The 12634-nt window shown below is 38.0% G+C and overlaps 1 protein-coding gene across 3 annotated transcripts in view; it reads left to right on the top strand.

Annotated features, from left to right (window-relative positions):
- LOC129245518 (TGF-beta receptor type-1) overlaps positions 1-12209 on the top strand; it is a 56865-nt gene extending 44656 nt beyond the window's left edge. For all 3 annotated transcript variants that reach the window (XM_054883717.1, XM_054883718.1, XM_054883719.1), the window contains exons 5-8: positions 3401-3628; positions 3710-3943; positions 10322-10845; positions 10911-12209. In XM_054883717.1, coding sequence (XP_054739692.1) covers positions 3401-3628; positions 3710-3943; positions 10322-10845; positions 10911-11093 — 1169 coding nt within the window. In that variant the 3' untranslated portion in view covers positions 11094-12209. The remainder of the gene's footprint in view (positions 1-3400; positions 3629-3709; positions 3944-10321; positions 10846-10910) is intronic.
- Positions 12210-12634: the final 425 nt, after the last annotated feature.

The raw sequence follows: 12634 nt of genomic DNA on the forward strand, positions 1-12634 counted from the left end.
AAAGAAATAAGTGCGAGTAAATAGGAAAAAAACTTTCAAACAGATTTGTTCTTTCAAAGTTATGTTTTTTTTGTCATCCTTAATTTCTTCGAAACGGTTAGCGAATCTTCAGTCTGTTTGTATAGTTTTTTCTTATATTTTATTTGAGTCTATGGTTAAATCTTACAGATTAGAGGTACAAATGAACTACCGTAAAATAAACCATAAAACAAATACTTCGGGTTGGAACTGTGTCCCCCGGTTTTCTTCATCTACTTACTCACACCGACCTTCACCCAGCGCTGGTTTGTTCGAGGTATAAGCGAAGAACAGAATATTCCTAAGTCAATCTGATGCCTCTGATTTTGGCTTGCTAGTAAAAGCACTAAAAAAGATGTACGAGTATTGTCATGTAATGTAGTATCTACGATAGAGGATCGGTGTATATTCGCTTATTTTTTATTTTTGTTTTATTTGTTTTTATTTGGAGGGGAGGATAAAAATGTCAGAAATATTCAATTGGTACCGTCAAACCTTCCCTCTTCGGCTTATTCCATTCCACGGGACTGCCTGTTTGCGTTCCATCGAGTTGGAGCCGTGATTGTGTCTATTGATCACAATAGAAACCTGCGTCCAGGCGGTCTGCTTGGGACGTATGGCGGTAATACATTGAAGATAGTATCCCAATGCTTCCACGGTAGGTGGCTGCAAAAGGAGCACCGAAAATACGGTAATGTCATGACCAATACCGTCTTGTCACTATATGATTTAGTTGTGAGTGATACACTCAGTCATCTGTGATTGTCGTCAGTTCATCTCTATTCAACCTCCACTGGTTTTCTGTCTCTGAATGAATACAGGCTCGGGCGTCATAGCTATTAGCCTCCTCTATCTTATGTTGTCGAAAACGCTCTTTTCTTCGCCTTTCTTGATCAAGCTCACTCAACAACCGCATCACCAGCTTAGCTAACTTGCACGCCCCACCCCAGCCGTGTTTTGAGTATTTTGGCGCTTAACATATTTTAATATGGCTTGGTTGTTCATATGGATGATTATGGGGGAAGAAAGTTAATCGGATGAGATACTAATTTAACAAATTTTTTGAGACAAGACCAAATTTCGAATCATCGAGCTCATTGTGAATGAAAAAAAGGCTTCGAATTAATTTTTTTTGTTTAGAAAATAATACTTTTTTTGTTGGTGTATTGTTAATATTGTTTGCACCAGAAGGTGAAGTGAACGATTCTTGCTTACAAAAATATAAATTTTTTCAATATCAAACGATATAATTTATGAATTCGAGAGTGGAAATAAACAAATCTTTTAGATGCCCATTGCACAGTGCGACAGCCAAAGTCTGTATTGAGCGAAACCAATCGGAAGTGGTGGTTTTTGTTGTCAATAGTTTAAGGGGTTAGGGGTAGGCAGAGGCCCGAAAAAATGATGATTTTCAATAAATTTTTCTTTCCTAGTCAATTGCTTTATTTTACAAAAATAAAAACATAGCCTTAATGCATCATATTTCGACTTGGCTTTAGCAAAATGAAAAAAAAAAGATTAATAATTGTAAAAGTTATCGGTGTTTGTGTGGAGTCCGCTACTCCAGAAATCCCTTGCGGTGATCATCACAAGTCCTTGGAGATTCATCTAAAATCAATCGGAAAAGAGAAATTAGTTTTATTAATCGATAATCTTGTGCCTGATCGAAACTTATTTTCCAAAATTAACAATATGGTGGCCTCAGAAAATATTTTTCAGATTTTCGAGAAAAAACCGACAATTAAATGTAAAAAAAAAAAAAATCGAAATTTTTGAAAAAAAAAATCCTTCGATTAGGCACGAGTTTTTGTTGTTTTTCAAAAGGAGTATAATTTTTATTGAAATCTACCAAGCGGTTTTTAAATTACAGTGATGACTAGCTCAAAAAACATAGTTTTGAGAAAAACGCATTTACAGTTTTGCTATCGATTTATTTACCTGCTGCTAGCCATTAGCTCTCGAACGCTCCGGAGCGTCCGAGCGCCCTTTGTTAATTGTTGGATAACTCGAAAAGTATTTGTCGGATTCACTTCAACTTTCACACACCATTTTAAAGATACTATAAAGGGTGGTTAAATTTCAAGGGCCGATGTTGAATGTGAACCACACCTAAACGTCAACTACACCGTTGGACTTCTTTCTTTGGGGTTATTTGAAAGAAAAGGTGTACGTCGATAAGCCAGCAACAATTCAAGACCTAAAGGATGAGATAATTCGGCACATTAACGGCATAGAACCTCAATTATGCCTCAGCTTCATCGAAAATTTGGACCATCGGATGGAGGTGTGCCGGCGGCCATTTGGGCAATATTTTTTCTCATACGTAATTGAGTCATACCAATATTAATATAATAAAGAGAAATGACAATAATTTCCTAAAAAATTGTATTTTATTCAAATCAACACCGGCCCTTGAAACTTAACCACTCTTTGCTTTAAGAAAATGCAAAAAGAAATCCAATTATTTGAAAATTCTGACTACCCCTAACCCCCTAATGGTATCCTAAATGATATCCTTACATGTATCCTGGCACACTACATAGGCAATAAGTAGGCTAAGTTTTTAAAAAATATTCTCAGAAAATGCTATATACCCGTTTTTGGTACGAGGAATTCATTTCTGAGTTGTGCTTTTTATTAGCACTGCGCTAAATGGCGCTGTAGGCCAATATGATTGAATTTTGTTAATTTGTTTTTTTAAATAAATACTTAAAATTGGAAGTTTTCAGTAAAAAACGTCGGTGGTGATGTTAGATTTATTTCTGCTAAACTCGAAAAAGTCACTAACCTAAGACCCTCATCACTTGCGCTTGGTTTCACTTGATAACCGAGCCGACGAGTTTGGTTTGCCGCATAGTGTTGTTGCTATTGCTAGCAATTGTTTCTAATAGAACACCTTTTATTGGCAACGCTAGAAAAGCAGCATTAAATGCTGACGACCCTGCTGCGAGTACGCAATGGTATGTAAAATAGTTTTTAATATGGAACGATCGGAAATATTCAACCAGGTAAAGGGTTTTCACTACTTATTTTTTTGTATGATCGCACTTTTTGTATGTGCACATTTTGGCTATGTCATTGTATCTGTGTTTTATTTTGTAAATAATCACTCACGTGCACCCTTTTGCATGCATTTTATTGTTGTTTTAATCCCTTCACCATCTTCCTAAATGCTTGTGTATATATGTAAATAAATGTAGCAGAAGCTTACTTCACGCACGCATCTCACATTTATCGCTTTGCACGGCTCTTTGAAACTTTGGAAAATAATGCCCCAATTAATTTTTAAACTATAAATGTCGTTTTTTCAAATCACTCATACATAAAAATGTATTCACATACTTCACATTTTCTTATCGCTTGGCGAATGCGCTTAATTTAGATTTCTTGCCGGAGGAGCCTCTAAACAAATGGGTATTGGTGGCCATCATTTTCGGCGCTACGCTCTTCATATGCCTGTCAGTACTAATGTCGCTGTGCTTCTGGCAGCGTCGCAAACGCAATAGCAATGGACGCACCTTCCCGCCAGATGATTCTGTTTGCGATCCTATTTTAAATGGCAACACTATCCAAGATATTATTGAGATGACCACCTCTGGCTCCGGCTCGGGTGAGTAACTGCTTTTGTGTACTGTGTTATTTGTTTTTCCTTTCACTTGTAATCACTTTTTGTCCTTTTCTTCGTTTTCAGCCGGTCTACCACTGCTGGTGCAGCGCTCAATAGCTCGTCAGATACAGCTGTGCCATGTCATTGGCAAGGGTCGTTTTGGTGAGGTATGGCGCGGCCGTTGGCGTGGTGAAAATGTGGCGGTAAAAATCTTCTCCAGCCGCGAAGAGTGTTCCTGGTTTAGGGAGGCGGAAATCTATCAGACTGTGATGTTGCGTCATGAGAATATTTTGGGTTTCATAGCGGCCGATAACAAGGGTAAGAAATGAAGATAAATTTCAACCGAAACAAATATTTGAAATTTAATAGTTTGGGGAAAAAGAAATTCAACATTTAGATGACGGTAGATGGCTGTAGTGATCGATATTTCAAAAAGTAGCGATCAAAAAATTTAAAGTTTATATTCGTGGTCAAGGTGACATTTCACACTAAAAAAATCGTTTGCTTTGTTTTGTGGAAGAAACGTTCCATTCACTTTTGAGTTACGGGGTGTTGACAATGGAAGCCAACAAAGAGAAGATTCGGTAGACAGTTTTTTTGATAAAGGCGAAAATGCTAGCCAAGCCGCTGAAATTGTGAATGGAGTTTATGTTGCCGCAGAACTTAATCGCTCAGGCACAATGTTTTATAAGAGCGTACAATTGTTGGCGTATGCCGATGATATCGACATCATCGGCCTTAACAACCGCGCAGTTAGTTCTGCCTTCTCCAAACTGGATAAAGAAGCAAAACGAATGGTCGGCGCACTCGCGTATCGGCATCCACGTCACTGTTGACAGTTATAATTTCGAGGTTGTAAAGGAACCAGCATTAACACCGATAACAATGTCAGCCTCGAAATCCAACGCAGAATCTTTCTTGCCAGCAAGTGCTACTTTGGACAAAGTAGGCAATTGAGTAGTAAAGTCCTCTCTCAACGAACAAAACTAACACTCTACAAGACTCTTATTATGCCCGTCCTAATGTATGGCGCAGAAGCGTGGACGAAGGCAATATCCGATGAAGCGTCGCTTGGAGTGTTTGAGAGAAAGATTCTGCGGAAGATTTTTGGACCTTTGCGAGTTAGTGACGGCGAACAACGCAGACGATGGAACGATGAGCTGTATGAGCTTTACGACGACATAGACATAGCGCAGCGAATAAAGATCCAGCGGCTACGTTGGCTGGGTTATATCGTCCGAATGGATACAAACGCTCCGGCTTTGAAAGTATTCGATGCGGTACCATCGTGTTGGAAAGCCTCCTCTGTGTTGGAAAGATCAGGTGGAGAAGGACTTGGCGCTTTTGTTAAACTCGACTGGCGCGCTTTGTTAAACTTGGCCAAAATCGCGTAAGCGGTTATCGCGCCAATTAAGAAGAAGAAGTTTATGTTGCCCATACTGTAAAAGCTGATTACGTGCAATTTTCGTTTAGTAGAGTCCATTCATTCATTTTTTATGTTAAAGAAAATATCGATAATGTCGAAATTGTCGATAAAATCGGAGAAATAATCGTGCTTGACCCGTTTGTTAGTGTTCATAGCATCGCCGCGGAACTAAAGATCGACCATATAACAGTTTTAAACCATTTACGCAAAAATTTTACACAAAATGGGTGTCCTTTATTTTCACAATTTTCGCTTTGATGGGCCACGAAATGTTTTTTTTTTCAATTTTCCTTTTTCATTCCAGCAATTTTTACTTCGAAATTATGAGTTTTGAATACATTTACGAGGTGTGTTCAAAAAGTATCGCGAATTTGGAATTTTCGCAGGTTGCGTATACTCGAATTTCGATTTTTTTGTAGCGATATGTTGGTACTCTTGTCTCTCACTCATGCCGAGGAGTTCGGCCATTTTGAATGTTCAGTTAATTGTTAACAGCTGATTTCCTCGTATAGCTAGTTTTGAGTGTTAAAAAATGTTGGTCACGTGGTTTATTCCTCATGTCTGTGGACAAAAAGGGAGTGGTTTGGATCATGGTGAAGGATAGAAAAAATATTACGAAAAAGAGAAAATATTTTAATTTTCGTATTTAGTCTTCCTGTGAGTTGCTAAAGCGCTCTTGCCAAAACTGAATCTTAAAAGAAAAAAATGTCTGCTTGGACTCAACAGATCAACTAAGAGCGTCCCTCACAGTTGTCATAACGGGCCACTGCATTATTGGCATCCTAGCCAGTAGAATGGGTGTACCTCACAATGACTTCTTCTGACGAAGAGGAAATTAAGTCGGTATAACAGCTCCTCTGTGAATGTCCTGCACTTCAAAGAAACCGTGTCAAATATCTTGGCGATTATTTCTTTGAAGACCTGGGAAATTTGGAAAATGTCTCACTGGGTGGACAACTAGTCCTTCTTCTGATTTAAGCAACTTAGTTAGGGGATGGAAATCAACCCCAGGCATCGCAATGTTCTTTGAGGCCACCGAGTGTCTTGTCTTAGACAAGCAACCCGGCTAACCTAACGTAACCTAGTCTTGTTGTTGTTATAGCAGGTAAAAATCGTCGCACTCTATCTCATTTAACGGCAGGCCTTGCGAACGTAGTACTTCGACGAGGGGCGATCAAAGAGAGGGACACCCCTGATTATTAGGCTCGCCCGCTTAGTGAATAGTTTGTTAGTTCAGATCCATGCGGGGTAGCTGCGCATGTCGGGCATGTGTATGTTGGGCACGACGCTGCCAATTCTAGGACTTATATGTCAGCTAAAACGCTTCGTCTACAAATGGATGGTTATTGGACTCTGATAACCGCATGCAGGGGGTTCATATTAGTGGTAATGGACTCCTCATGAATGTCGCTTAAGGCTTGTATGTATATCCGTTGTTGTTGTCGCTACAACATTGACATCCCCCATAAATGGTTAGGGAATGCTGCTGGAGGGAGATACAGTCTTTGACCGGATAAAAACCCGGACTTAAGTGTAGAATTGAGCGTCGTGTGAACGGTCCGGTCTATATTCCGTTGGATCCAGTGTATGCCTGATGGATGACAAGATGAGGCTAAGGCTATTTTTTTCTTTGAGCACTGGGGGCAATCAAATTGTCACTAATCATTCAGAAGCGACTGTTTTTCATTGCTCTAATGACAAGTTAGGTATTCAAGCCAGTAATAGAAATCATATAAAGGGTGGTTAAATTTCAAGGGCCGATGTTGAATGTGAACCACACCTAAACGTCAACTACACCGTTGGACTTCTTTCTTTGGGGTTATTTGAACGAAAAGCCAGCAACAATTCAAGAGCTAAAGGATGAGATAATTCGGCACATTAACGGCATAGAACCTCAATTATGCCTCAGCGTCATCGAAAACTTGGACCATCGGATGGAGGTGTGCCGCCGAGGCCGCCGAGGCCTCAATAATGACAATAATTTCCTAAAAAAATTGTATTTTATTCAAAATCAACACCGGCCCTTGAAACTTAACCACCCTTTATAATACAATAGAATTCTGTTTTATTAATTTGTGCGAAAAATAACTCTTTCAATAACTACACCCTTTCCAAGAGTATTTCAGAAAGCGTCAAATGTACTTCGGTTACTGTAAATTGTACTTCGCAATAGTCAATGGTACTTCAGAAACCGTAAATTGTATTTCAGAATTGTTGATTGTCCATTTGTCAGCAATAACTTATCTGCAAAGCGGACAAAATCTAGATTTCATAATGGGCGCGAACTACACCCTTTTGCTTCGTGCTGATTTGTCAGTTCAGGCATTTATCTTGCACCTCCATTTCTAAGATTTCCTTGTAGTTCAAGTAAATGTCTTAAAAATCAAAATAATTGCTTTAGGCGTAACAAATCACAATCGAATGAAAATAAATAAGATAAATGAAGTATATTTAACATTTTTTGAAATACAATTTCAATTCTGAAAAACATTTTACAGCTTCTGAAGTATAATTTACTATTCTAAAGTATTGCACATTTGACGCTTTCTGACATACTGTTGGAAAAGGTGTAGTACCGCGAGCACTAATGCCTGAGGATTCCTTAAGGGGTAACACCACTGTACACGCGTAAAATAAACACGATTTTTAAAGAATTTTTTTGTATAGAAGGAAAGGGGAAACAATCACTCTGATTTGGGAAGTTATTACTTATATACTAAAATATAAAACTACAAAGTTTTATCGAAAAATTTTACAAAATGGCGGCATTGGAGACATTTTTGTAATGTGCTTTCTCTTGAAGGAGCTCCGCGGCACGCAGCACAGAGGGTGCAAATTTTAATCTGGAACAAAGAAACATTTTTTTTCTTAATTTAGATAAGAATAGCTAGAGAAACACGTAGGGGATTTAAAAAATATTTATTTTTGTGGAATTAGCAAGCATTTGAAGGAAAAAACTCTATTTTGGACTAAAAAAACGGCACTTAAATAATTATAACAATCGTTTAAATTAATCTATCGAAAATCCCCTACGCTCTTCTCTTAAGAAGGTTATTATACAGACGTAGTGAAAAACCTGATTAAAAATATTTAAAATTGTTTGAGTTATGCTGCGTGCCAATTTCAGAAAACGTGTTTTGAGAAAAACGCGTTTAAAGTTTGGAAATTTGGAGAAGTCGTTAGGTAGCAGTCACTAACGCTTGGTTAAAAGCTTAAAATATTTATGAAATAAACTTCGGTAACGTATAAAACTTTTTGTTCTGTATTTTAAAAGGTTCAAAGAGTTTTTTAAGCTTATAAAAAAAAATCAATTTTTTGAGATTTCTACAGTTCTACCTTAACCATAACCGTAAGTAACCATAGCAATCAGCTGTGCTGATCTAACTTATGGACATCACTGTAAACGATTATAGGTGCCACACCAAAACGCCACAATCATTGCCGGAGCCGTATGTATCTATTGAATTTTAGTTTTCCCCGTAACCGTAAGCAGCTGTGAAATACTTTACATTTGTTTCAAGGCGAATCTATTAAAGGTGGTATTGATAAACCAGCTGATTTGTTTTTTTTTTCTTTCGCCATGTCCATGTGGCTGTCAGCTCAGAAAGAAACAAGGCGAATTCATTTTTTGTATTCTAGTTTCCCAATACTTTACTTTGACAATCAAACGTACAGAACATTGTTGTTGGTCTAGTGCCACCACCTTTAATGAAAACGCTTTCATTTGTTTTGATATTTGCGATAAAATTTGAATACAAGAAAGGAGCGACGAAAAATTAATTGACTTGGAATTAATTGTGTGGAAAATTGTCCATGTTTTTATGACAAAATACAAATGTCGTCATTAACTCTACTTTAATATGAGCTGTTTATAGTTACGCCACGACTAATCGACAAATACTGTTGCGGGTATAGCTATGGTTACGGCTATGGTGGTTGCCTACGGCACCACTAATTGCAGCTTTGGCTAAATGAAATCTCAAGAAAAATCTCAAAATTGAAATAACATTCAATAGTGATTTCTATTGAGGTTAGGGCTGCCAACTTCTAGGTCCTGTGCTTTCTCACCTGTAGCATAAGTAGTGCACTCCACATAAAAATGCTCAATAAATAATTTGTTATCTATACTTTGGTATTCTTTATACGTTTCCTTCCGATCCAAATATTTTACAAATACAGGGTCCGCCATATAACTTTACGGAAATAAAAATGCTATTAATATAATAATATAATAATATAAAAAAGAAACTACTCAATATTTTTCCAAACTGTTTTTATATTAATGATGGAACACAGCTTCATTCATATGGCTGCCTCGGCTAGCCATGCACCATCCCATACGATCGGTCCAATTTTTCAATACATTTTCGATTGTATGCGGCTGTATTTCAGCTATGACATCGCGTATGTTGGTCTTCAGTGCATCAATTGTTGCTGGTTTGTTGGCATAACACTGGTCTTTGACGGCACCCCAAAGATAATAATCCAACAGCGTCAAATCGCAGCTCCGAGGCGGCCAAACGATATCAGAATTTCGGCTGATAATGCGATCTTCGAAGACAGTGTGCAAAAGATTGATCGTAGCATTCGCTGTGGCAAGTAGCGCCATCTTGTTGGAACCAAATGTCGTCCATGTCATCCTCTTCAATTTCTCGGAACAAAAATTCGTTCAACATGGCCCGGTAACGCTCTCCATTGACGGTTACGGCCACCACTGGACCAATGATGCCTCTCGACCAAAATCCGCACCAAACAGTGACTCGTTGTGAATGTATCGGCTTTTCTTCGAGTGCGTGCGGGTTTTCTGAGCCCCAAATGCGGCAATTTTGCTTGTTAACATACCCGCCGAGATGGTGCTTTTCTTCTTCCCATTGCTGTACGTAATTTTCGTACACATTCTGCAACATTACCATGATTTTCAAAGTAATGTCGCAATATTTCCCAGCGTTCTTTGAGCGTATACACAACCATTTTCGTTCAGCGGAAGAATAAAACTAATTTTCTGTCAAATCAGATGACAGCTAAGTGTTACCATTCTTCAAATAATACCTAGTTCAAATCCGTAACGATAGATGGCGGGCCCTGTATAATTTGCGAACTTTAATAAAAAAATGAAATTTATAGAGCATTGGAAAACTAAAGGTCTCGGTCTCATTTACTTTTTAAGTTTAAAGTATAGCAGAAATTCTTTTCTTTTTCAACTGAAAATAATTCACTTACGTTGCACATTTATTTCTTCATGAGCAACTGATTTTTGTTTTCGCTTACAGATAATGGCACCTGGACGCAACTTTGGCTAGTCACTGACTACCACGAAAATGGTTCATTATTCGATTACCTCACCACGCACACTGTGGATACGAAAACTATGCTCAATATGGCGTTATCAATCGCAACTGGCTTAGCTCACCTACACATGGATATTGTGGGTACACGCGGTAAACCGGCGATTGCGCATCGTGACCTCAAATCAAAAAATATTCTCGTTAAATCCAATCTCAGCTGTGCGATAGGCGACCTCGGTTTGGCTGTACGCCATGTGGAAAAGAATGATTCCGTCGATATACCTTCCACGCATCGTGTCGGCACCAAGCGTTATATGGCACCTGAAGTATTAGACGAGAGTATGAATGCGCAACATTTCGATTCATATAAGCGCGCCGATGTGTATGCTTTCGGCTTGATATTGTGGGAGATTGCGCGCCGGTGCAACATTGGCATGATATACGATGAATATCAGTTGCCATACTATGATGTTGTGCAACCTGATCCGAGTATTGAGGAGATGAAGAAGGTAAGGCGAATACACATTTATACATTTACACATACATACATAAGACTAACGAACTTGTCTTGCAGGTGGTTTGCATCGATAAAATGCGCCCAAACATACCAAATCGCTGGCATGCTTCCGAAGTATTGCACGGCATGGCGAAGGTGATGAAGGAGTGCTGGTATCCGAATCCTGTAGCACGTCTGACGGCGTTGCGCATAAAAAAGACTTTGGCCAATATAACAGTTGAAGATAAAGTGAAGAACTGATTGTAGTTGTAGTACACAGCCAATTTGGCTTGAAACCAACGGGTATAAATATAACTATTTAAGTCGTCGATGGGGAAGGCTGTAGCATAGCAAGTATTGAACTGTGCGTATTGTCGCCTTCTCTATATCTCTCCTATTCACTTTTCTACTGAACTTTAAGAAGATTTACTAAAAGATGAGAAAAGATTGAGTAGAAGAGGCCTGGAAAAATTACCTAAAGAGAAGAGTATACCTTAAAATACCTAATGCAAAAAAAAAAAAAACAAAAACAAACATAAAACAAAAAATATAAAAAAACAGAAAAAATATGGTAAACAGAGAAATTTATAAAGCTGTTATAATTGATGCAGAGCATTCTATTAACGCACTAAAAGTTGTATTTGTAATTTTAAACTATAATTTGTAATAACTTGTCTAAGTGAGAGAGTAATGTAAAATGTGTATTAGGCGTAAGTGAAGTGAACAACACAAGCAAGCCGATTGTAACTAATTAAACGCATCAGCTCTACAGGCGGATGATAAACAGAAAAATAATTACATATTTAAAATTAATTCTAAGCTATGTTGTGTGCATGTATATATGTATGTGTATAGAAAAGCAAGATGCCGCAAGAGCGGAGCGAGAGACCTTGATGAAGTGTAGGGAATAGTTGTGAATGTGAATGCAGTGCGAAATAACTAATGTAAATACGTAATTTAGAAATGCAAACAATCTTGAGATTAGCTATTATAGATTTTAAGTTTGCGCATAACTGTCGTTTAATTTTCGAAAACTTTAGAATTTGCTTTTAAATGTTTATTGCTTTACCGGCTTACTACTACAACACGGCTTTAAACCAAGAATCAAGCAAAGAACAAGAGTAAACGTAAGGAGGAAGCAAATATGCTTGTATTTTTAGGAAGTACAGATATTTTTATGAGTATTGCAAAAAAATATTGAAAATAATTAATGCTGATTAGTTTTGTCGTGAAAATAAAAATAAACCATGCGCTTTTTAAGCTGGAATTTCTATGGAAATTTTACGAATGTTTAGTGAATCTTCGAAGCGGCAAGCTAACCACCTACCCTGTCAGAAATCAAAATAGATTAACGAAACCAATGCTATGCACCCGAGAGGAGTGAACAAGAAAAACAAAAATACTGAATCTTTAAATATTTTTCGAAATTGCAATTTAAAGCTCCTACAAATCGGAAAACTGTTAAGGGGGAACGCCATTGTAGCGGGTCAAAAAATAATCGATTTTTGGGAATTTTTTTTTTGTAAGTAGGAATGATTATTCGAGGATCGGACAAAACGCAATTTATTATAGATGTATTAAACTATGTTGATAGTCAGAATCTAACTCAGAACGAGACAGCTGTGCGTTTTGTTAGAGCGCAGCGGATAAGATGGCTAGGTCATGTGATCCGTATGTCTGTTGACTGTACCGTGAAGAAAGCCTTGACAGGAAAGCTAATGGGCGTGAAGGCCAAAGGAAGACCGAGGAACCGTTGGATAGACGCAGTGGAACACGATCCTAAGAAGCTGGGAATACGTAAC

This window comes from Anastrepha obliqua, chromosome 4 (genome assembly GCF_027943255.1).
Source record: "Anastrepha obliqua isolate idAnaObli1 chromosome 4, idAnaObli1_1.0, whole genome shotgun sequence".
In the NCBI taxonomy this organism is placed as follows: Eukaryota; Metazoa; Arthropoda; class Insecta; order Diptera; family Tephritidae; genus Anastrepha; species Anastrepha obliqua.